This window comes from Pseudoliparis swirei, chromosome 7 (genome assembly GCF_029220125.1).
Source record: "Pseudoliparis swirei isolate HS2019 ecotype Mariana Trench chromosome 7, NWPU_hadal_v1, whole genome shotgun sequence".
NCBI lineage: Eukaryota > Metazoa > Chordata > Actinopteri > Perciformes > Liparidae > Pseudoliparis > Pseudoliparis swirei.
The window spans coordinates 7,866,702-7,886,805 of record NC_079394.1 but is presented as its reverse complement, the minus strand read 5'-3'; the positions used below and the strand labels follow the sequence as shown (position 1 = coordinate 7,886,805).

The 20,104-nt window shown below is 45.4% G+C and overlaps 1 protein-coding gene across 6 annotated transcripts in view; it reads right to left on the bottom strand.

Annotated features, from left to right (window-relative positions):
* Window positions 1-2,684: 2,684 nt before the first annotated feature.
* The window catches only part of ncor2 (nuclear receptor corepressor 2), an 82,761-nt gene continuing 65,341 nt past the window's right edge, over window positions 2,685-20,104 (bottom strand). For 4 of the 6 annotated variants that reach the window (XM_056418409.1, XM_056418412.1, XM_056418411.1 and 1 more), the window contains 19 exons: window positions 17,501-17,651; window positions 17,035-17,160; window positions 16,805-16,897; window positions 15,548-15,765; window positions 14,932-15,277; window positions 14,610-14,816; window positions 14,208-14,459; window positions 13,189-13,341; window positions 12,838-13,092; window positions 12,537-12,723; window positions 11,936-12,432; window positions 9,723-9,853; window positions 9,048-9,226; window positions 8,809-8,940; window positions 7,965-8,107; window positions 7,792-7,845; window positions 6,247-6,453; window positions 5,689-5,868; window positions 2,685-5,574 (listed from right to left, as the gene is read on the bottom strand). In XM_056418409.1, the coding sequence (XP_056274384.1) occupies window positions 5,372-5,574; window positions 5,689-5,868; window positions 6,247-6,453; window positions 7,792-7,845; window positions 7,965-8,107; window positions 8,809-8,940; window positions 9,048-9,226; window positions 9,723-9,853; window positions 11,936-12,432; window positions 12,537-12,723; window positions 12,838-13,092; window positions 13,189-13,341; window positions 14,208-14,459; window positions 14,610-14,816; window positions 14,932-15,277; window positions 15,548-15,765; window positions 16,805-16,897; window positions 17,035-17,160; window positions 17,501-17,651 (3,714 nt within the window). In that variant the 3' untranslated portion in view covers window positions 2,685-5,371. The remainder of the gene's footprint in view (window positions 5,575-5,688; window positions 5,869-6,246; window positions 6,454-7,791; window positions 7,846-7,964; window positions 8,108-8,808; window positions 8,941-9,047; window positions 9,227-9,722; window positions 9,854-11,935; window positions 12,433-12,536; window positions 12,724-12,837; window positions 13,093-13,188; window positions 13,342-14,207; window positions 14,460-14,609; window positions 14,817-14,931; window positions 15,278-15,547; window positions 15,766-16,804; window positions 16,898-17,034; window positions 17,161-17,500; window positions 17,652-20,104) is intronic. The other 2 variants (XM_056418414.1, XM_056418413.1) reach the window with 2 other exon arrangements.

Below are 20,104 nucleotides of genomic sequence, written 5' to 3'. Positions count from 1 at the left end.
CTCAGCGCTGATTGGCTCTCACAACGCAGCGTTCTGGTTCTGTGCTGTGACGTCGATACTCGCTATAAGCTATAGTGACGTCACGGAGCTTTGATCCAGAGTGCGTAAATAGAGAGACTCAAGCACTGTTCAGAGGTCTACTTGAGGATCTGGGAGAGTCCTGGGGAGCAGAATATGGTAACCAGGATGTGTACCCTGGATACTCGTAGACTGGGGGGGATAGAGCAGGCTCAAGCAGGGGTGGGGGGGTGGGGGGGATAGAGCAGGCTCAAGCACTGATGGGTGGGGGGGTTCTCTGATATATACACATGTACATACATAAATACATGGTGAACTAATCTTACATTAGGTTGTTCAGCTGTAGTAAGACGGCATTGAAGGCCTAGGTAGTAAATGCACGGCCCGCCACTGGTATGCACACATACCACCGTGTGTCTGTACACATAAACCATGTGTACAGACTAGACACATAGAAAATGGCATACGTCTACAAGTGATATATAATACTTATACAATAACTTTGTGACGTCCTACATTTAGAAGGAAAGGCTAATCACAGTCTAAATGTCTTCCGTGTAGATGTTCTGGTCGTCATGTCAGGAGAGGATCATAACAGACGTGCAGTATGACCTTCATACAGGCGATTGTACAGCAGAACACATCTTCAACCTCTCCCTCAGCCTGTCTGCTCCCCACATGCTTCAAACGGACCACCATCGTCCCTGTGCCCAAGATCACCAAGGTCACCTGCTTGAATGACTACCGCCCGGTAGCACTGACCTCTGTGATCATGAAGTGCTTTGAGCGGCTGGTCAAATCATTCATCTGCTCCTTGCTGCCTCCCACCCTGGACCCGATGCAGTTTGCATACCGGTCCAACCGGTCTACAGATGATGCCATAGCCCTGACCACGCACACCGCCCTCACCCACCTGGACAAAGGGAATACATATGTGAGAATGCTGTTCATTGACTACAGTTCAGCATTCAATACCATCATCCCTCCAGACTCGTCTCAAGCTCGTGGACCTGGGACTCAGCACCTCCCTATGCAAATGGGTCTCGACTTCCTGACGGGAGGCCACAGGTGGTGAGAATCGGTGACCGCACCTCATCTACAGTCATCACCAACACAGGCACCCCAGGGCTGTGTGCTCAGCCCCTCCTGTTCTCCTTGTTCACACATGACTGTGTATGCACGCACAGCTCCAACCTCATTGTCAAGTTTGCTGATGACACAACCATTGTGGGCCTCATCACTGGCAATGATGAGTCAGCCTACAGAGAGGAGGTTGCTACCCTGACTACATGGTGTCAGGATAATAGCCTCTCTCAACATCAGCAAGACAAAGGAGATGATTGTGGACTTCAGGAGACGGCAGGTGGAGGAGCACGCACCCCTGCATATCAACGGTTCTGCAGTGGAAATGGTCAGCTGCTTCAGGTTCCTCGGGGTCAACATCAGCAACGACCTCACCTGGTCTGCTCACACAGACAAGGTGGTCAAAGCGCCCGAAGCGCCTCTTCTTCCTGAGGAGACTGAAGAAGTTTGGCATGGATTCAGTCATCCTCACCAATTTCTACAGATGCACAATAGAAAGCCTCCTGACTGGGTGCATCACAGTGTGGGAGCTGCACAGTCAAGGACCGCAAGGCCCTACGTCGTGTGGTCAGGACTGCGGAGTTCATCATCGGTAGGGAGCTCCCAGCCCTGCAGGACACATACCACACGATGCCTCAGGAAGACTGGCAGGATCCTAAAGGACTGCCATCATCCAGCCTTCAGCCTGTTCACCCCGCTGCCTTCTGGAAGGCGGTACCGTAGCATCCGGTCTCGCACACAGAGACTGGAGAACAGTTTCTTCCCGAGAGCCATCAGGCTGCTCAATGGACACTGACACACGATCGACACTTTTGCACTCGACACTTTACACTCGTCACTTTACATACACTGTCACTTTCAGCCTTGTACTTACACTTTCTATTGCACTACCTGCTTTCACTACCTGCTACTCCCATTTGTCTGTAGTTTAGTTATTATGTGTATTATATGTTAGTATTATGTTCAGAGTTCTTGTACAGTGTGTATGTCATGTTATATTATGTTAGGCTATGATAGTTGTTGTGTGGTGCCTTGTCCTAAGAATTTCAGTGCCCAGTCTGACCCTGTGTCATTCTGTGTATCTGACAATAAAAGACTTGACTTGACTTGACTTGAAAGGAGACCAGATCAGCTGACAGAACATGAGTAGAACCACTGAAAGCCCTCAACGTTCACACAATCTGAGTGATGCACTATTTACAAGAATCAGGTCTTTATTTCATCACTTTATTTTCTTAAATTTATGAATAATGATTCGCAAAATAAAGTTTCCCCTCACAAATTGGGACAAACACAGAGTGTATAAGTGTTCAACAATATGCATGTACTGCCCTCTGGTGGTAACGGGATTTGCCCCATTGGTTATGAAGGAGCAGTTGGGCTGCAGTGAAGCGCCTGGAGAGCAACTGGGGGTTCAGCGTCTTGCTCAAAGACACTTCGGCATGCGTGAGGGGATCAAAGCGCCGCTCCCCACCGAGCTGCAGACAACCCGATTACTTTGGACTAGTCAAATGTTCCTGCAGGGCAAAATAAATAAAATGTGTGAGAACGCAGAAATTATTAATAACATGACTGAGACCATGAATGGCAATACGCTTTTTATTTAAACATGAAGGCAGTGTCTTTTTTGTTTTCCATTTTTACACTGCTATCCACAAAGCTTGCTGGTGGGCATGTAGAATTTAACCATGTGAATATTAATTTTATTTTTTTGTAATACCAACCTTGAAGCAAGCCACATAAATATTTACATCTCTTCAGTTTTATATACAATCCTTGCTATTATACAGTGGGTTATAAAAAAAATTCATTATGCACAAAATGCTTGAACAATGTACTGTTTATGACAAACCCACCCCCATTCGACAGTCCAGGGAACACAGAAGCAAATATCTGTCTTTTCACGTTTTGAATGATTACTTAAGAGTCGGGACATGATTGAAAAACTAAACAGAGTTATTTTAAAAATAATTTCAGTATATTAAAAACTATGTATTAGTCCATCATGGGTTCAGGAAACAGCTAGATATGGCTTAGTCTGATTACCTTCACATTCTTAAATTTCATCAGAGGACAAACGATATGCACGCAGAGTGATTCATGTACACAGCCGGGCTGGATTTGTTGCCTCGCCTGATGAAATTACAAAACTCCGTGGGCATTGATCTTCTTTTTTTATTAATTACAAAAATCAGACCTAAAACACGCTTTCTGCAGGCGTGGCAGATCGAATGAATGACGAGGGGAGAGGAGGCAGTCCGTTAACAGTCGTGTGTGTGAGTCCCCTGTGACTAAGTGAAGTGCAGAAAGAGGCGAGTCTGAACCATTTCACATCATTTACACAGAGGACCTTTAAAATACTGCAGTAAACTGTGAGAACACGTCAATTAATGTTACACCAAACTACCAGAATGCTTCCGAACGCCTTCCTGACCCCGACAGACACAAGGCGTGCAATGGAGGGCACTTGAAGGATGCCATGGCCTCAGAGTGGAGGCGACAGCGGCCCTGTGATACAGCATCGTCTGGTCTGGAGATAAATGAGTGAAACGGTTAAAAGCTCAGGTTGTGATGGACTTAAAAGCAAAGAAAAAATGCAAACAAAATAAGTTTAAAAAACAAAAAAAATGTGATGATGATGTTTCATTTGCTGTTGTGTTTTCAGATGTCCCTGTGTGGACAGTATAAACTCTGCCATGGGGGGGCTAAAAGAAAAATTGTGCGTCACTTGGTAACTTCAGAACTGTATATGTAAAATAAATGGCACTTAACACTAGGAATATCTCATAACTGTACAAAATCTGCTTGGATGAGGAGTTGGGTCTCAGCTCCTGCTCTAGGCAGTAAAAGGTCAGAGGTCAGACCGTCACAACAGCTCCTGGACGAGATTCGGACAGGCCAGCTGAAGCTGACGCCGCCATGGACCACAGGTCATAGAAAGATGGCTTCTTTTTGTCACCTTCTTCAATGCAAACAAACTGTGAGTGACGCTGAGGAGTTTGCATTTGAGCAACTTAAAGGTCGGTGTGCGCCGGCTCGAAGCGGCTTCGTCATCGTTCACTAAAATGTGATTGTCGCTTTGAGTGTGGGAGCGAGAAAGAATATCGGTGGCAAGATCAAAATAAACCGACGGGTGTTGAAGGAAACCTCCGCAGGGGGAGTCCTATTTGTCATCTGCCCCAGGAAACACAGATTCTTAAAAATGCCATTGTGACCAGACAGACAACTAAGTGCTTAATATCCAAAAACTGTTTCAACAAACACAGACATGATTAATATAAAAACAGTGAGAAAGTGTCACTTGTTTCACTGCCATCCATCTGGAAAATCATCTCTCACAATGAGTATGGCTGAGGTCAACAGGCCTCCGCTGTTCCTCAGGACCCCCCCCCCCCCTAATATATGACAACATCAGTAATGAACAGCATGTTTACCCTGTAAACCAATGATATGACCCTTCCCCCACAACAATCTCAGACCCCCACCCTCATCCCAAAAAAGATACATCATTTCAGATAATAGACAACAAATGACACCATTAAAAGCTCACCATCGAAATGTACTAAAGGTCTCAGCTCACGTTCCAAACACAGGACTGGACTAACCGACTTTAAAAAGGAGCAAACCAACGAACCAAAACCAGATGTTCATCCTCCTCCCGTCGCCCGGCACGTGTTCCTGTAGTGGTCGCGGTGCACAGGCCGCCTGCACCTGGCGCTCACTTTGGAGAAACGGGAGAGGGCCCTCGCTGTGCGCACCACTGTTCTCAGGTCAGCGGTCATTGGAGCAGCCGTCGTCAGGCTCCTGACCAAACCAACAACATGACCGTGGAGTCCCGGTCAGCAACATTGGAGTACAGGTGCAGGTCAGTGTGTCTATATTGATAAGGCCAGTGAGGAAGAGTAGCAAAAAAAAAAGAAAAGTGATTTGTCCTTTAGAGTAGTCCTGGAGTGAATGCATAACACATAAGTGCAAACACACACACATGCACACACACACACACACACACACACACACACACACACACACACACGGAGCAGCAGTCTCTGAGTTCGTTGCTGCTTGGGGTCTCATGTGTGAAAGGCGAAGGACATAATCCTTGCTTGACGACTGTCGGAGGAAATGCAGATTGGAATGGTGTGGGTGGGTTAGCAGATGCCTCACCAGGTAGGTGTGTATGTGTGTGTAGGTGTGTGTGTGTGTGTGTGTCTGCAGCAGCGCAGAGCTGGTTGACTGTTGTGGGTCTTGTGGTACGATTGATTTTTCCGGGTCACTCGCTGTCAGACAGGGTCTCGTACTGAGACATGAGCAGAGGCTTGGGCTCCTCCTCCCAGGACCGACCTTGTCCAGGTCCAGGACCTGGTCCTGGTCCCGGTCCCCCCAGTTGGCCAGAGGAGGGCGAGGGAGCCGACACGGTACCGCTGGGGAAACGCATTATCAACGGGTTACACGGGAAGGGAGTTGGAGTTGAACCTGCACAAAGCAAAGCGACACAATTGTTAGGATGAGTTTGACACATTTGAGTTTTATTTTCCATAAACCACTAGAACAGAGAACTGGTTTACTGTGAACCCCTGATTTAAATACCTGTGGACGAAGGCCGATCCTCCCAGACACGGTTAGTTAGAGGAGTTCGTCTGTTGCAGTCTCCCTCAGAGTGGACTGAGGAAACGGAGGACGGCCTCTCGCCCGCCGACAGGCCGGGTCCTGGAGATTTGGCCTTCCGCCCATTAGAGCGCCCGCTGCCCTTTGACGACTTTCCCCCACCTGCAAGCAGAGGAGGCCGAGCTTTAACTTTCAGAGCAACACATTTCCAGCTTCGTTTAGAGCTTCGGATTCAACTCTACCCGCTGTCAAACTGAAAATGAAAGACCATAACCAAATGTTTCAATCCTTCAGCAGCTTTCTTGAATCATTCTAATACATTATTGTGGTGGATTGCGTCATGAACAGCCAGCAGATGCTTGCCTGGTGATCTCACGTTGGTTGAAGGAAACAATTAAAAATAAAAAGCATGGTGCAAATCTAGACAGAGCCTTCAAGGTAAAACCGAAAGCTTTACATGTCACCTTTGGGAACAGCACATGCCAGAAAGACTATGTTGGAGTGAAGAAGAAAGTACAAAAGTGTCGACGGGTGTTGCACCTTGTGAGAAGAAGTCTTCGGCGCGTCCGTCGGCAACAGGCAGACCGGCAGACACAGCTGACCCCATCTGGCCGGCAGCGTTGGCTGGTGAGCGTTCCTCAGCCTGGTCATCGTATTTGCCCATTAAGGCCTTTCTTATAATGGCCTCCAGGCCTATTGAGTTACCAGGTGTCTCTGGAGCTGGATGGCAGCGGACACTCACGGGTCCTGTGAAAGGAAGGATTGTTTCACAAGTGAGAGCGAGCAAGGGACTGCACGCACAGAGAAAGCCTTCAGCCGGAGGACACAGGGGCATGAAGCTGCTGCAATGACACAGCAACTTCAGTCCTTTTGACTGGAAGTCCTTTTGACTTTACGTCTCATGGGGTCATCGGACCCTATGAGACGGCATAGATCCTATCTGCCTGATGGATCGTCTAGGGGAAAGAATTCCTGCTCATGACTACGCCACTGTCCTGTTGAGACTCCGCCCACTCCTCCTCCCCACCGCCATCTGCCTGATGGATCGTGGAGGTCTCCATCGTGGAATATGCCTACTATGAACTATTCATACACTCTGTCATATTCATTGAATGTATTTTAACTCTAAATCTGTCCTTCTGTACACATTACATCTATTGCATCTGTCCATCCTAGGAGAGGGATCCTCCTCTGTTGCTCTCCTCCAGGTTTGTTCCCTTTTTTTCCCCCTGAAGGGTTATTTGGGAGTTTTTCCTGGTCCGATGTGAGGTTTTGGGGCAGGGATGTCTATGTGTACAGATTGTAAAGCACTCCGAGACAAATTTGTAATTTGTGAAATTGGGCTATACAAATAAACTGAATTGAATTGAATTGAACAAGAGCCAGAAGAGGGGGACGCTCGGGGGATGATCGTCACACAACCACAGCATTAAAATGTATCTCACTGAAAATAAGGAGGCAGAAACTGGAGGTAAACCAAAGGATTGGGTTTGAAGAGCAGTAAACTTAAGGACAGCATGAAAGTAGAACAGACAAACATCTTTAGTCATTTCATGTCATGGCAGTTGTGCTGCATTCCTACTCAAGTCCATCCTTGGCCACTATAAGCTGTAGCTTAGTAATGCCTCGAGGCCTCCGAGGATGGGCTTGAGAGGTAATACATTTCTCTGAAGGTCTCTCCCAAGCATCTTATGTCATAAGTGTTCCAGCAATTTAACCAGATTTCACACTTTCTCTTCAATTTGCTGTCCCTTAAAACATTGCTGCCTGCAGTTGGTCAACATGATATTGCCAACATAATGTCACGTCACTGTTGTTGTGTTGTTATGTCATCCTTGCACGCTCCTCCATGATTGGTCATCATTAAATAAGCAGACGGGTGCAGTGTGTACGCTGGTGGTTGTTCTCCATTTGTTTGGAGGATGATGAATAAGTAACTTTCACGATGCTGCTCCATTACCACAGGATGTGAGCATGTGTCGACCATCAACATACATCCACTATCGCGTGTCACGAGGGGCCAGATTCACACTTCAAAATCAATAAATAATAATAGTAATAACTGATGAGGTTTAAATAGATTACCTGCAGTTGTAGACGCCGGCATATTGAAGATCTCCGTTCCTGGCTGACCAGTAGCTGAAAATGGGAACAGGGTTTCTTTAGAAAACAAAAACCTCTTTAAGAAATGACACAGATTTCGTCGAAAAATAACGGTATTCAATTGTGCACTCGTTGTGCCGAGAGGTCAGACTTACTGAAATCACCGTCATTTCCGACCACCGTCATCTTCTTGATCATTTCCTGCTTCTTGGACTTGACGATAGCTGAGGTGCTCTCTGTCAACTTGCTGAAGAAAGCTGGAGGCTGGGCGGCATTGGGAGGGGAACGGGAGCCCATTCTGCAGGATGGAAACCAGAGCCACGTTAACAAACACAGACCGCATGTTGACTTGCAAACTCTGGAGATAACCTCTCTTTCAGAGAGGAGACATGCATTTAAATCGAGTAATTGGCATGTTGAAGATCATCAACAATTCTGATCAAATTATTTGCAGGAACATTGATGCAAGTACATAAACTTCTTTAAATGTGCTGAATTACTTCAAGTGCTACATTTAGAACAGTATAATGCAAGCTGCAGGACATCCGATGCCTAATGTTTTCAGATATTTCCTAACATGGAGGAATCGGATACTCTTCCTGGATATTTGAGCTCCTCATCCGGTCCCTCAGTGTGAACCACGACACCATCAAAATGAGATCGGATATCAAACAGTCCAATTGTAGCCGCTTATATTCACACTTTAATTCCTATTGTGAGTATATCAAGGATCATGACCAGTGCTGGAGCATCAACTGGCTGGTAAATTGAGACCCCGAAATCATGAATACTTCCTAGAATTCTAGGAGACACTCAGGGCTTCATGTGTCATAAAGATGGAGCTAAACTGGACACTTTACTCCTCAGCCTCTTGGCATAAGCTGTTAATTGCAGCACTGCTAATCTAAATATTATACAAGCCAAGGCCATCATAAAGTGAACACACACAACAGATTATTTTAGCCGTTTCTTGAGATCGACAACGATGTTAGCCGTTACCCTTGCTCTCCCTGCTCAGAGTAAGAGGCTCCTCCCTGGACCTCAGGTTCGGAACTGGCTCCAGCTGGAGACACTGGTTCAATGCCATCATTTGAAACACTAACAGGAGATGTTTTGGGCTGAGGAGGAGACCTGCAGAGAACACACAGACGGATATATTTACAGCATTAATAACATTGATCCAAACTGATGAATCCTCGATCGATTGATCATTTAAATTCGATAGACGAGATTCCTACCGCTCTCTGTTGCGTTCTCCACCGAGGCTCTCTGGGTATCGGGACCCTTGGACAGACTCCTGTGAAATGGGCGGGGGCTGGGAGGCACTGGGTGGACGGGTCAAGTCCAGGACAGGAGAGCCGTGGTAGCTTTGCTGCTGCTGCTGGCTCTGCCTGGTGTAGTCCTTAGTTATCACCTCCTGTTTACATTAAAGACATATCCACATCAGACAGACATGGGACAAACATTTAAACATTCAAAGTCCTAGAAACCACTTTGGAAATGTGCTCCATCAATATTGTGCGTCGTGTTTTTGTGCCATCTGGATGGCAGTGGTTAACCCTTGTGTTGCCTTCGGGTCATTTTGACCCGATTCAATATTTAACCCTCCTGTCGCCTTCGGGTCAATTTGACCCGATTCAATGTTTAATGTCGGTGTTCTTTCGGGAGTCAACAAACAAACATAAAGTACCTCACACTTAAACTTGGAAAACAATATTAATTCTAATAATTTTCTGGAGATTTTAATAGCTGGGGTCATATTGACCTCAAGGGTAAAATATGTTAGTAAATATAAAGGTAACAGGAGGGTTAAACATTGAATCGGGTCATATTGACCCAAAGGCGACAGGAGGGTGAAACATTGAATCGGGTCAAATTGACCCGAAGGCAACACAAGGGTTAAGTGAACTTACACTGATGTGCTGTGCCAGGGTGACCACCCTCTGGCTGCCTTTAAGGCAGGGGGATGGGGGCCGTTGGCCTGGAGACAGTCTCTCCTCAGACGGAGCACGGTATAGACTGTGTGGCTCCATCTTCTGTTGAGCTGTTGAACAGACACACATGTACACACACACGGGCAAAAATCGCACCCAAACATGGGTAAAAGTTAGTTATGTTTTAGTCACTGGAGACGTAATTCAAGAGATCTAAAAATGTGCGAATGAAAACATGCATAATTCAGAAATTACTGTGCAACCATCAGAACATATGGTGGATGTGCAATTTAAACATTTCACATGTTGCACATGAAAGCTAAAAAAAAAAACGTTTCTATAAAATGACTACAACAGTGTGACTTCAGATCTCTAAATTATGCATCATGAACTCTTTGCATACAGACCAAGCTAGCCGAGCTTTGACCAGATATTATGCTAAAATTGACTGGTTTTGCATCACTGACTCATAAATGAAGTCTCAGTCACTTTATAACTGAAAGACCAAGTTCTTCAAATAGTAATGCCTTAGAGACAAGAAGAATATAAATGTCTTTAATGTATGCTATGAATAAAAGAATCTATGAACACTATCTTAACTCAAAATAGACTCATTCATGCTTAGCCATTAATATATGAAGTTATGGTTGGACCGTTGTGTAAAAAAAATATTTTCTCCCCCTGAGTGCTGTGTCTCACTGTGTTTTATGACACAACTCTTGCACTACAGTTTTTATCTCAGGGGAGGGTGATGTTAGCTGAGCGCAGGGAGCAGGACTGACTATGGACTCCCAGAGAGGCCGAGTCTCCCGGAGGGACAGGATGCTGTGGTTTCTGTTATTAGCGAGCAACAACAGAAGAGACTCTGGGTCCCTTTCAACAAAAGCTAACAATAGCCTGCCTCTCCCTCTGGGTCCAGTCGACTAGTTTGTGAATGCATGCCAACATCGATGCAATGCTGTCCTTTCAACGACTTTCTGGTAAGCGTGTCTGTTTTGAGAGGCATGCTTCCTGTTGACTTCTGTACATACAAGAGTAGTTTTTAACCACTCGGCATGCAGTTGTCACTTACCCTAAAGACTTGGTATGTACCACACATGAGTGACACACAGCAGAAAAAACAACAAAACTAAATCACATTCCAAATGACGGACAATCAAGGCTTGATTGAGAAAGATGTGTTGAGCATTTGGCATGTGTGGGAAATAAATTTAAAAAAAGAATCAGCATAAATTACTGTGAGCCATAAACAGGAACATGCAAAGATTTGGGAGGGGCAGAAGCTGCAGTACCCCCCCTCCCCATCGATGGCTAAACTTCTTTCTCCTTTACCTTTCCAACCCTCCTGTGCAACACTGGTGTACTCTGGGACCCCATGGAGTTAGCTTGGTGGTTGGTAAGGCTTTCAATGTCATTTAATGAAAGGGACTGTGACACAAATTTGCTATTTTACTCATCTGGGTTACATATGGTCATTGTCCAAAGTAGTGCCCAGCACAATGTGTTTCATAGGACTGACATACAGTAGTGAGGTAGAGCTATTGTATGTATACATTTACTCAAACATTTGAATTACAGGCAGTCTCATTTCACATGAGCTATAAAAGCCTCCTGCAGTGAAATGCCTCCACAAGGGTCAAACACATTGTTGTCACCCTTCTTTCATGTAGTGAAATAAGTAAAGTAAGTAAGCAGCCAGATGGGAGGGAGGAGGGGTGCCACATGTTACATTATGTCACATCCTCTGCAAACAGAAAATGGAAACAAGCAGCAAAGGATGTTCTGCCTTATCATCCCACCATCTTTAGCTCTCTGAAAAAAATACCTTAAAGGACACCTCGGATCTTCTTCATGGAAAATTACATGTGTTGAGTTGTTAGCTCGTATTTTTTATATTTTAATACTTTATCAGGGTTGTAAACTTGATTTTCAGTGAGGTCAAATTTGGACGAGCTAGATGTTGGGGTTGGTTTGTTTTCCAGAGGGCACCCTTGGTGGTCTTTAAGTTTGTAAAGAAAAACTAATAATAACAACTGTAAAAAAAAGCCAAAAAGTATAGCATTGAAAGAAAAAAAATGTAAATGAATTGGGCTGATTTGATAATGCCAACCACCACAGCGTGCAAAAAGGCCACAGACTGACGGGGGAAGGTCTGGGTGATGAGGGGGACCCTGGGATCCAGAGCGTCTTACCATCAGTGGCGCTGCTAGCAACAAGCGAGCCCGTCTCTGCCATCTCCGTTTCACAAGAAATTTGACGCATAATAATCGCGTTTATGAAGTTGGCCGCAGTCATGGTGGTCTTACCGAGTACTCGGAGCTCTTGTTCCTGAATGGACATCGCTTTGTTTTGAGTCTTTTCCCTACTAGGTGTACCGCTTTCTCCACGACCAGGAGGGTTATCCGACTGGGGAGGGAGCAGGTGCTGCGGCCGCCCTGGAGCCGAGGGATAGGAACCTGGGTACATTCCTCCTGGGCTGGGGCAGGACAGCTTTGGGTCAGATTTACTGGAGGGCCCGTGCTGGTCCTGCAAGTGCTTGGGTAGACCGCCCCTGTTTTTCCCTCCATCGCGACTCTGCTCTTTGGCTACATTTGAGTCCATGACAGGTGGGTAGGCCTCAGGGGGCATACCTGTCCTTTGGAGGTGGCCAGGATAACCTTGGTAGCGGGCCATTCCTGAGGATATGGACCTGGCAGGCCAAACAAAATATGATTGGTGAACAAGACAATCAAATTAGGTCAGAAAAATATCTCTGTGTCTTCCTTGTATAAACGGAACTAGAATGCAGTTTACCGAAACACAGACGAGCTGGAGTGATCGTTGATGGAAAGACTTTTGCCCCCAGTGTTGTGCAGGACACTTGGCCTCTGCTGCACGGTCTCCTGGTTGCGGGGGGACACTGGGGAGTGCTGGTGGCTATACGGTTGGGAGGAAGGTCTCGCACTGCTGCTGCTACTGCTTGCCAAGCTGTGTTCTGTACCTGAGTAACACAAACAGATTCCTCACATTTAACGAATACCAAACTACATTTGTGTTGCCAGTGTGTTTCTTTTAACCTTTATATAAAAATGTAAAAACATCATCTGGTCCACACCTGGTCGCCAGATGGGGGCGTGCTCCACATTTCCAAGTGACCCGCCCTTCTCTCTGTCGCGCTCTCGTTCTCTGTCTCGGTCCCTTTCACGGTCTCTCTCCCGTTCCCTCTCTCGGTCGCGTTCCCGCTCCCTCTCTCTTTCCCGCTCTCGGTCTCTCTCCCGGTCCCTCTCCCTCTCTCGGTCACGCTCACGGTCCCTTTCGCGCTCACGGTCTGAAGATGCGCCCTGCATCTTGCTTATGTGTGAGGGTCCAACTGTATCGCAAAAGGTAAAGGGAAAAAAGAAAACATTTAAAAAACAATCAGAGTGCAACATATTAAATATGTGGGCTTGTGTGAACTGAAATGTACCTGGTGAGATGGGGGAGGTGGTGTAAGGCCTGCCAGAGAAGGTGGCGGTTCCTCCGGGGATGTAGGTGATGCGATCCATTGGGGAGCCGGCTGCCCCTGCAGAGGGAGGGACCAGGACAGGTAAGTGCGGCACCTGAGAAAGATCGATGATCCCTGGGGGAACAGAAATAAAAGAAGGGTAAAGAAAACCATCATAGCTACAGATGTGTGAGAGGGTAAACGATAAATAAAGTCGTTCAACACTGTTGGATTTGATTACATTCTGCTTCCACTTGTTTGACAACATTTGCTACATAATACATTATATTTCAATATTATTTAACAAAACAAACTCACTGCTCTCTTGTTTAGCAACTGAAATGCATTTGAGATTTTTTGTATAACCTTGATTTAATCAAAGACAAATGGATGCTGTTGCATATTTGATGTATTTGTTGCTTTGCCTATATAAATGAAAATGACTCCAGACAGTGTGGTTGTCATAATACCAAAATTAGAACTAAAACATTTTTTAGGACTGTCGGCAAAAGCTCCGGCACTTGGTGCCGTGTCTCCCCTGCGCAGCCCCGCCCCCTTGCAGTCAATGCATGCAGACAGCATGACAGGGAGAGGAGCAGTGAGGGCGCTCTGATCGCGCTCGATAATAATCAACTATCAATACTAAAAATATGCTTTTTAACGCAGTACTGTTTTAGTATCGATACACCTTGCAACATAACCAGACAGTGACGACAACCAACCGTCAGATTTTGCATACTGGTTCCTTCTCCAGCAGCTCCTAATTACCTTCACCTTAAATGCAGCAAACCAGTCGATTGACCACAACTTGCGTGTGCCAGACAAATGCCACCAAAGTTGGGCATGCAACATACTGCTTCGGATATAAATCAGCGGCAAGTAACAAAAAACATTCTAGCACACCTGATGTCAGACGTTCTGTTTTTTCCCCAAACATCTTTATTAATAGCCAATGTCAACACGGCCTATGACAAATATGTTGTGAAGTCAGCGAGCCTCACCTCGCGGGGCTGCGGAGTAGGTTAGAGGAATGGGCTGGTCTCGTGGAGAAAGGCCCCTCAGCAGGTCTGAGCGCTGGGCAGCCATGGCAGCGGCTGCAGGCCACTGGTGCATCTGCTGGGAGGTGATGTAGTCATTGAGCAGTGTCTGGCGGTTTTCCAGGGCCGTAGTGTCAGGAAAGCCACGGATGAGGTAGGGGTAGGGGTGGGGGTACGCCGGGTTGGGCGCTAGGTGGCGAGGCAAGTAGTAGGCCGCTGGGTATGAAGAGTAAGAAACGTACGTTAGGAATTTGTGTCATACTACTGCATTTCCTGATGCAAGGACTACATACAGTCTATGAGAAGTCTGATGAGGTCAGACCTATCATTCCAGACCAGATCAAGCTAACCTGACTGTGGCTGTACCTGGGTCAATGGCGATCCCGCGGGGCAGCGACGCAGGGTCGAAGGCTATGGGGATTTGACGATACACGTCTGCAGCCCCAAGACCCTGCAGCAGCCGCTCATAGGTCTGTTGATCTGGAACACCCTGGAGATTTGGTGATTTGGTGGCACTCATTTCCCTCGGGGTTGGTGTGGATTTACGCTCCTGAGGCGGATTCTTACTCGAACCTGGAGTTAAAGCAACGACACAAAATGATTTCATGGACAGATTTTGTGGTGTGAAGGGTGAACCTATTTTGTTCTGAAATATTTCAGCTGCCTCTACTGTATGGTAGATACCCACCATCATGCTGCCTTTGGCTTGCCTCCCTGGACAGAGGCGAGCCACGATGTGAAGGCCCGGGGTAAGGGGCCCTTAAGGCGCCTTTGTCCTCGTAGCTCACTGGACTATGATGAGCTTTGCTTCCCTGCTCTGACCCCAGTGTAAGGGGAGAAGAGCGGGCTATAGGGCTAGATGTGCTGACCACCGCACTGGGCCGCCCTTTTGGTACCTCGTCGTAGCGGCCCCTCTCAGCACGCATCTCCATGTGGGAGGGTGCATTGTGGTAGGAACGTGGTGAGCTGGCAATAATGGAGCGGACATCGTGACGTTTCCCTGAACCAGTTGCCTCCTGCTTCATGGGGGTTCCCTGGACACAACCGGAATTCATCAGTTAATTATAGCGAGGTCCAATAATAGTAATAACTTGATTTATAACAGAGTTTATAAAATGCTTTGACAGACAAAGCAAATCAAAAGCAAGGCGCGATCACAAAAGGAGGCCCAACAAAAGCAAGTCAAACTAAGGTAACATTTTAACACTGATAAAACAGAACAATAAATGAAACAATCAATCGATACAATAAGAACAATAAATACATATAAAATAATAATGATGTGTTAGCGTTGGTATGTGTACCTGTGCCATGATGCCCTCCTTGGCAGGCTGTCTGAGCTCCTCCCTGGGAATGAGGTGGATGGAGCGACCAGCCTCCTTCACGGTAGGCACCATGGACTCTCTGCCCTTCATTGGGTCAGAAAGGGAACCGGGCCCACGGGGTGGGGAGCCCTCTCTCTTCATCTGCTTCGGCTCCCTCCTCAGGTAGCCATCCTGAGGGTCCAGGTGACGAGGTATACCTGAAATCATCAAAATCACGTTAATCAAACAAGAGTTGGCAGCATACTTGAAAATGTTTGTTCATAAATTAGATGAAATAAAGAGAAGAGACAAAAGGTAAGGTTGCAATCGGGTTATATCAGCTCAGATAAACCAGTGAGGGTTCTAAAAAGCAGCTTCATCGCTACCATCTCTGAGCAAGAGAGACAAGATGGTTATCTGACTTTAAATATGAACTCAACATGATGGCACTGCTGCCAGCAGGTAAAGTCTGGTAAGCGGGCACAGTCAGTTTCTGGAAATTGAAAAAGAAAAAGCTATCTTTTGCTGCAGCTCTGCTGAAAGAGCACAGAGAGTCTGATGAAGTGAGAGCACCTGAGTGAGTAGCTTCAGGAAGACGAAGAACGATAACAATAGCATCATCTTACGAGCAGGTACATTTACATTCAGTTCAAAGAGTTAATCTGCTGCAACATCTTTAACCCTTGTGTTGCCTTCGGGTCATTTTGACCCGATTCAATATTTAACCCTCCTGTCGCCTTCGGGTCAATTTGACCCGATTCAATGTTTAATGTCGGTGTTCTTTCGGGAGTCAACAAACAAACATAAAGTACCTCACACTTAAACTTGGAAAACAATATTAATTCTAATAATTTTCTGCAGATTTTAATAGCTGGGGTCATATTGACACCAAGGGTAAAATATGTCAGTAAATATAAAGGTAACAGGAGGGTTAAAGATTGAATCGGGTCAAATTGACCCGAAGGCGACAGGAGGGTTAAATATTGAATCGGGTCAAAATGACCCGAAGGCAACAGGAGGGTTAAGACCTTTATCAGTCCTTTTGTATCAATTTGATCTGTGATTGGCAAAACAATGTCAGCCTGTTTCTCTTCTAGAGTCACCAAAACGCACATTCTGCCAGATGTGATTCGATTTGAACAGAAACACAGCCCAGTGGGGAAAAATGTAGGAAGCAAAGTCGCCCAGCAGAATGGTATGGACGATTTAAAATGGAGGAAGAACAGAATATCACGTTTGGATGAGGCGTCATCCTACCTTGTGAGATGGAGCCACGGATGTGGTGAGCATCCTTGTAAGATGTGTGGTGAGGACTGTCCCTATCATGAGGCATGGCTCGCCCAATCAGACCTGAGGTAGGTAGGGAGGGAGGGGCAGTAAGACATAAGACCATGGTAAATGATTTATATCAATGATTAATTAAATGGGATTAAACATGGAAACAAATGTCATCCAGTAGCCCTTTGTGAGCATGACACAGGTCTTACCTTCAAGGTTGGCAGCAGACAGTGAATCCCTCAAGGGCAGCCCTCTTGAGATACCTCCCTCCATTATGTCATACGGACGCTTCAGGCCGAGAATGCCTTCATCTTTAGGGGTCTGAGACGGTGGGCCTACAGATAATATCATTTTACAATAATAAGTCAAACAATACTTCTTGGTGTAGGGCTAGTAAAAGAATAAATAATGTGTGTACATTATGTGTTATGTGTACACAGCATTTTACTTTTTCCAAAATTAACTTTTCCTCTATTTTACTTTTGTGCCTGGCTGGCTTCCTGCCTAATTCCTAAATGCAGGACATTCTTCAAAGTGCGAAGGTCGTGACCTCTAAATGTCAATTAGCTCCGTCAAGACTACTCCTTTTATTGGGCTTGTGCCAGATCTTACTCAAAATGAAGGTAATCGTTGGCAATGGCATAAAATATACTGCAGCGATGCTGATGTACTTACGGTCATATGTGAGAATGTGCCCACTGATGCCCTCATAGACCACGTGGCCTTTGGAAAGTGCCTCATCCCGTTCCCTCTCAGCTCGACTGGCGCTGTCCTCTGTGATCAGACGGGTTATGGTTCCCTTGTACAGCACATCAGCTGGCGTCCCCTGTGGCCAAGAGAGGAGACATACCTGCACTTAATCAGAAGTCTAAGTTTATAGGACACATTGCAGCGACGACCGCAAAATGAGTTTCAGTCAAGTTAGAATATTTTAAGAACCACCTTGCCGTTTCAAAGTCACATCAAATCTAACCTCATTCTCAGCAAACAAACTCAAACTTGTCTTCTCAGGCAGCACCAGGTTATGGAGAGAGCATTTACCAACCGATTCATCCATGCTAACTGCACATGCTTGGAGCAACAACAATTACAGCCCTCAATTACGGTGGATAGGATGGATATTCAAATATTGAGAAAATTACACAAAAAAGTAGGCCTACTCCGTTATTAGGGATAAGCACTATCATCAAACTTTACAAAGCCCACAAACAATGCCATAAACAACAGACAGCGGTGTAGCTACAGTGCTACTTAATAGGAAAATGAACTAATGTCTATTATAAAGGCCCTCCACAAAATCGGGTTAGATAACACCTTTGAAGGGCTTATAAAGACACAGAAGGTCTAAAACCATCCTGACTGTTACCATTATGACAGAGATCGTGCAAGTGACTAGGAATAGTCGGTGTCTTCTAAGCATTGTTAAATTGGAGCCGACAGAAATGCATATTACAAAACATTTATTGTGTTTCTTAAATTGTCTGTGCCCCAGAAAGAGCTTTTGTTAAAATGGTGACAGATAACAGTGATCCAAAATAAAAAACCGATATGAAATACAAAGTAGTACTCTCTGAAGAAGCGGAGGCGCAACAATAGATGACAACCGGTTTTGTTAAAACCTTGAGTCACATCACTCGTACCCTGTGTGTGAGTCATACTTCTACACTGCATGGCAGCAGGGGTGGGCGGTTGGAGAGCAGTCGGAGACACAGTAGGGCCTGAGATCGCATTTCTTATCTTTTAGTTGCAGCTTTTCCAAGAAGACACTGCTGAAGGTTGAAGGCCAGAATAGTAGGTTTCTCTGTTACGGGGTGTTATGTTTTACAGGATCAGATGGCACTGACTTAAGCAGTCCTCATCTACTCCCCAAGAAAGTGCAACATGAATATATCTGTGTGCTAATCTGGCTGCAAGCTAAACAAACAAGCTTCTCTTCACAAACAACTTTTTTTGCTTTCACCCTCTCCTTACTAATCCATCATAGTGGATAACAGCAACCCGCAACAATCATTTTCTCTTGTATATCAGTTGGATGTGATATTGCGATGGCTAGGTTTATCCAGTCTAGAATAAATAGATAAATCAAATAAGGAAACAGACGCAGTGCAGTGTGTACCCGTTGCTAGGGTGAGAGGGTCACTCAAAGCTGTGGTTATGTCACAGCAGCAGGGAAATCCAGCAGCCACAGCACTTGGATTGCCAAATGACATGTAAATAGACCTGCTGCCCTCTTTCATCAGAATTACACAAATCTAAAAAATATTAATATATAATTTGGGCAAAATGAGTGCTAACCATCAGAAAAAGTGTATCGTAATAAAAAAAATCTTGTGTGGTGTGTCTGCGTACCAGCCATGTTGGCTACTACTATCATGAACTGTGACCCAGTTTAACAGTCAGTTTCAGTTCACTATTTATTTTACACCCATCAGACGTTGGCCAAGGCAAACCACATCAACCTGATTGTACCACTCCTGCACAGTAATCTGAGGGGAAACACAGGGCTAAATATATATTATCTTCTTTCTTCTGACAAGTCCATCTTAAACTACATCATGGCTCATTCGAAATGGTTCAATTTGAATGTGAATCAATTTAAAAGGTTGTTCAGAGGTTCTTCAAATAAAGAGGAAGATAACCGTTTGCCAGTAGTCTGTCGTAATGCACTACTCAAATGTGAACACTGTCAGCAAAATATTCATAACACACTCGCATCAGGATTGGCACGCCCAACCGAGCGACAACAAACCGTTACCTTTAACCCTTGTGTTGCCTTCGGGTCATTTTGACCCGATTCAATATTGAACCCTTCTGTCGCCTTCGGGTCAATTTGACCCGATTCAATGTTTAATGTCGGTGTTCTTTCGGGAGTCAACAAACAAACTTAAAGTACCTCACACTTAAACTTGGAAAACAATATTAATTCTAATAATTTTCTGGAGATTTTAATAGCTGGGGTCATATTGACTTCAAGGGTAAAATATGTTAGTAAATATAAAGGTAACAGGAGGGTTAAACATTGAATCGGGTCATATTGACCCGAAGGCGACAGGAGGGTGAAACATTGAATCGGGTCAAATTGACCCGAAGGCAACACAAGGGTTAACAGAATCCCTCCACCAAAATCTACAAATTCTACAATTTCCTGAATGTTAGGTTAGACAAAAAGTGGATGGACTAAATTTAATGTGGGTTTATTTGAACCCAAGCATACAATGTGTAGTTTAGTTACCGTATGTAGGAAACGTAAGCATCCACAGCAAATCTCTCCTGTGATTC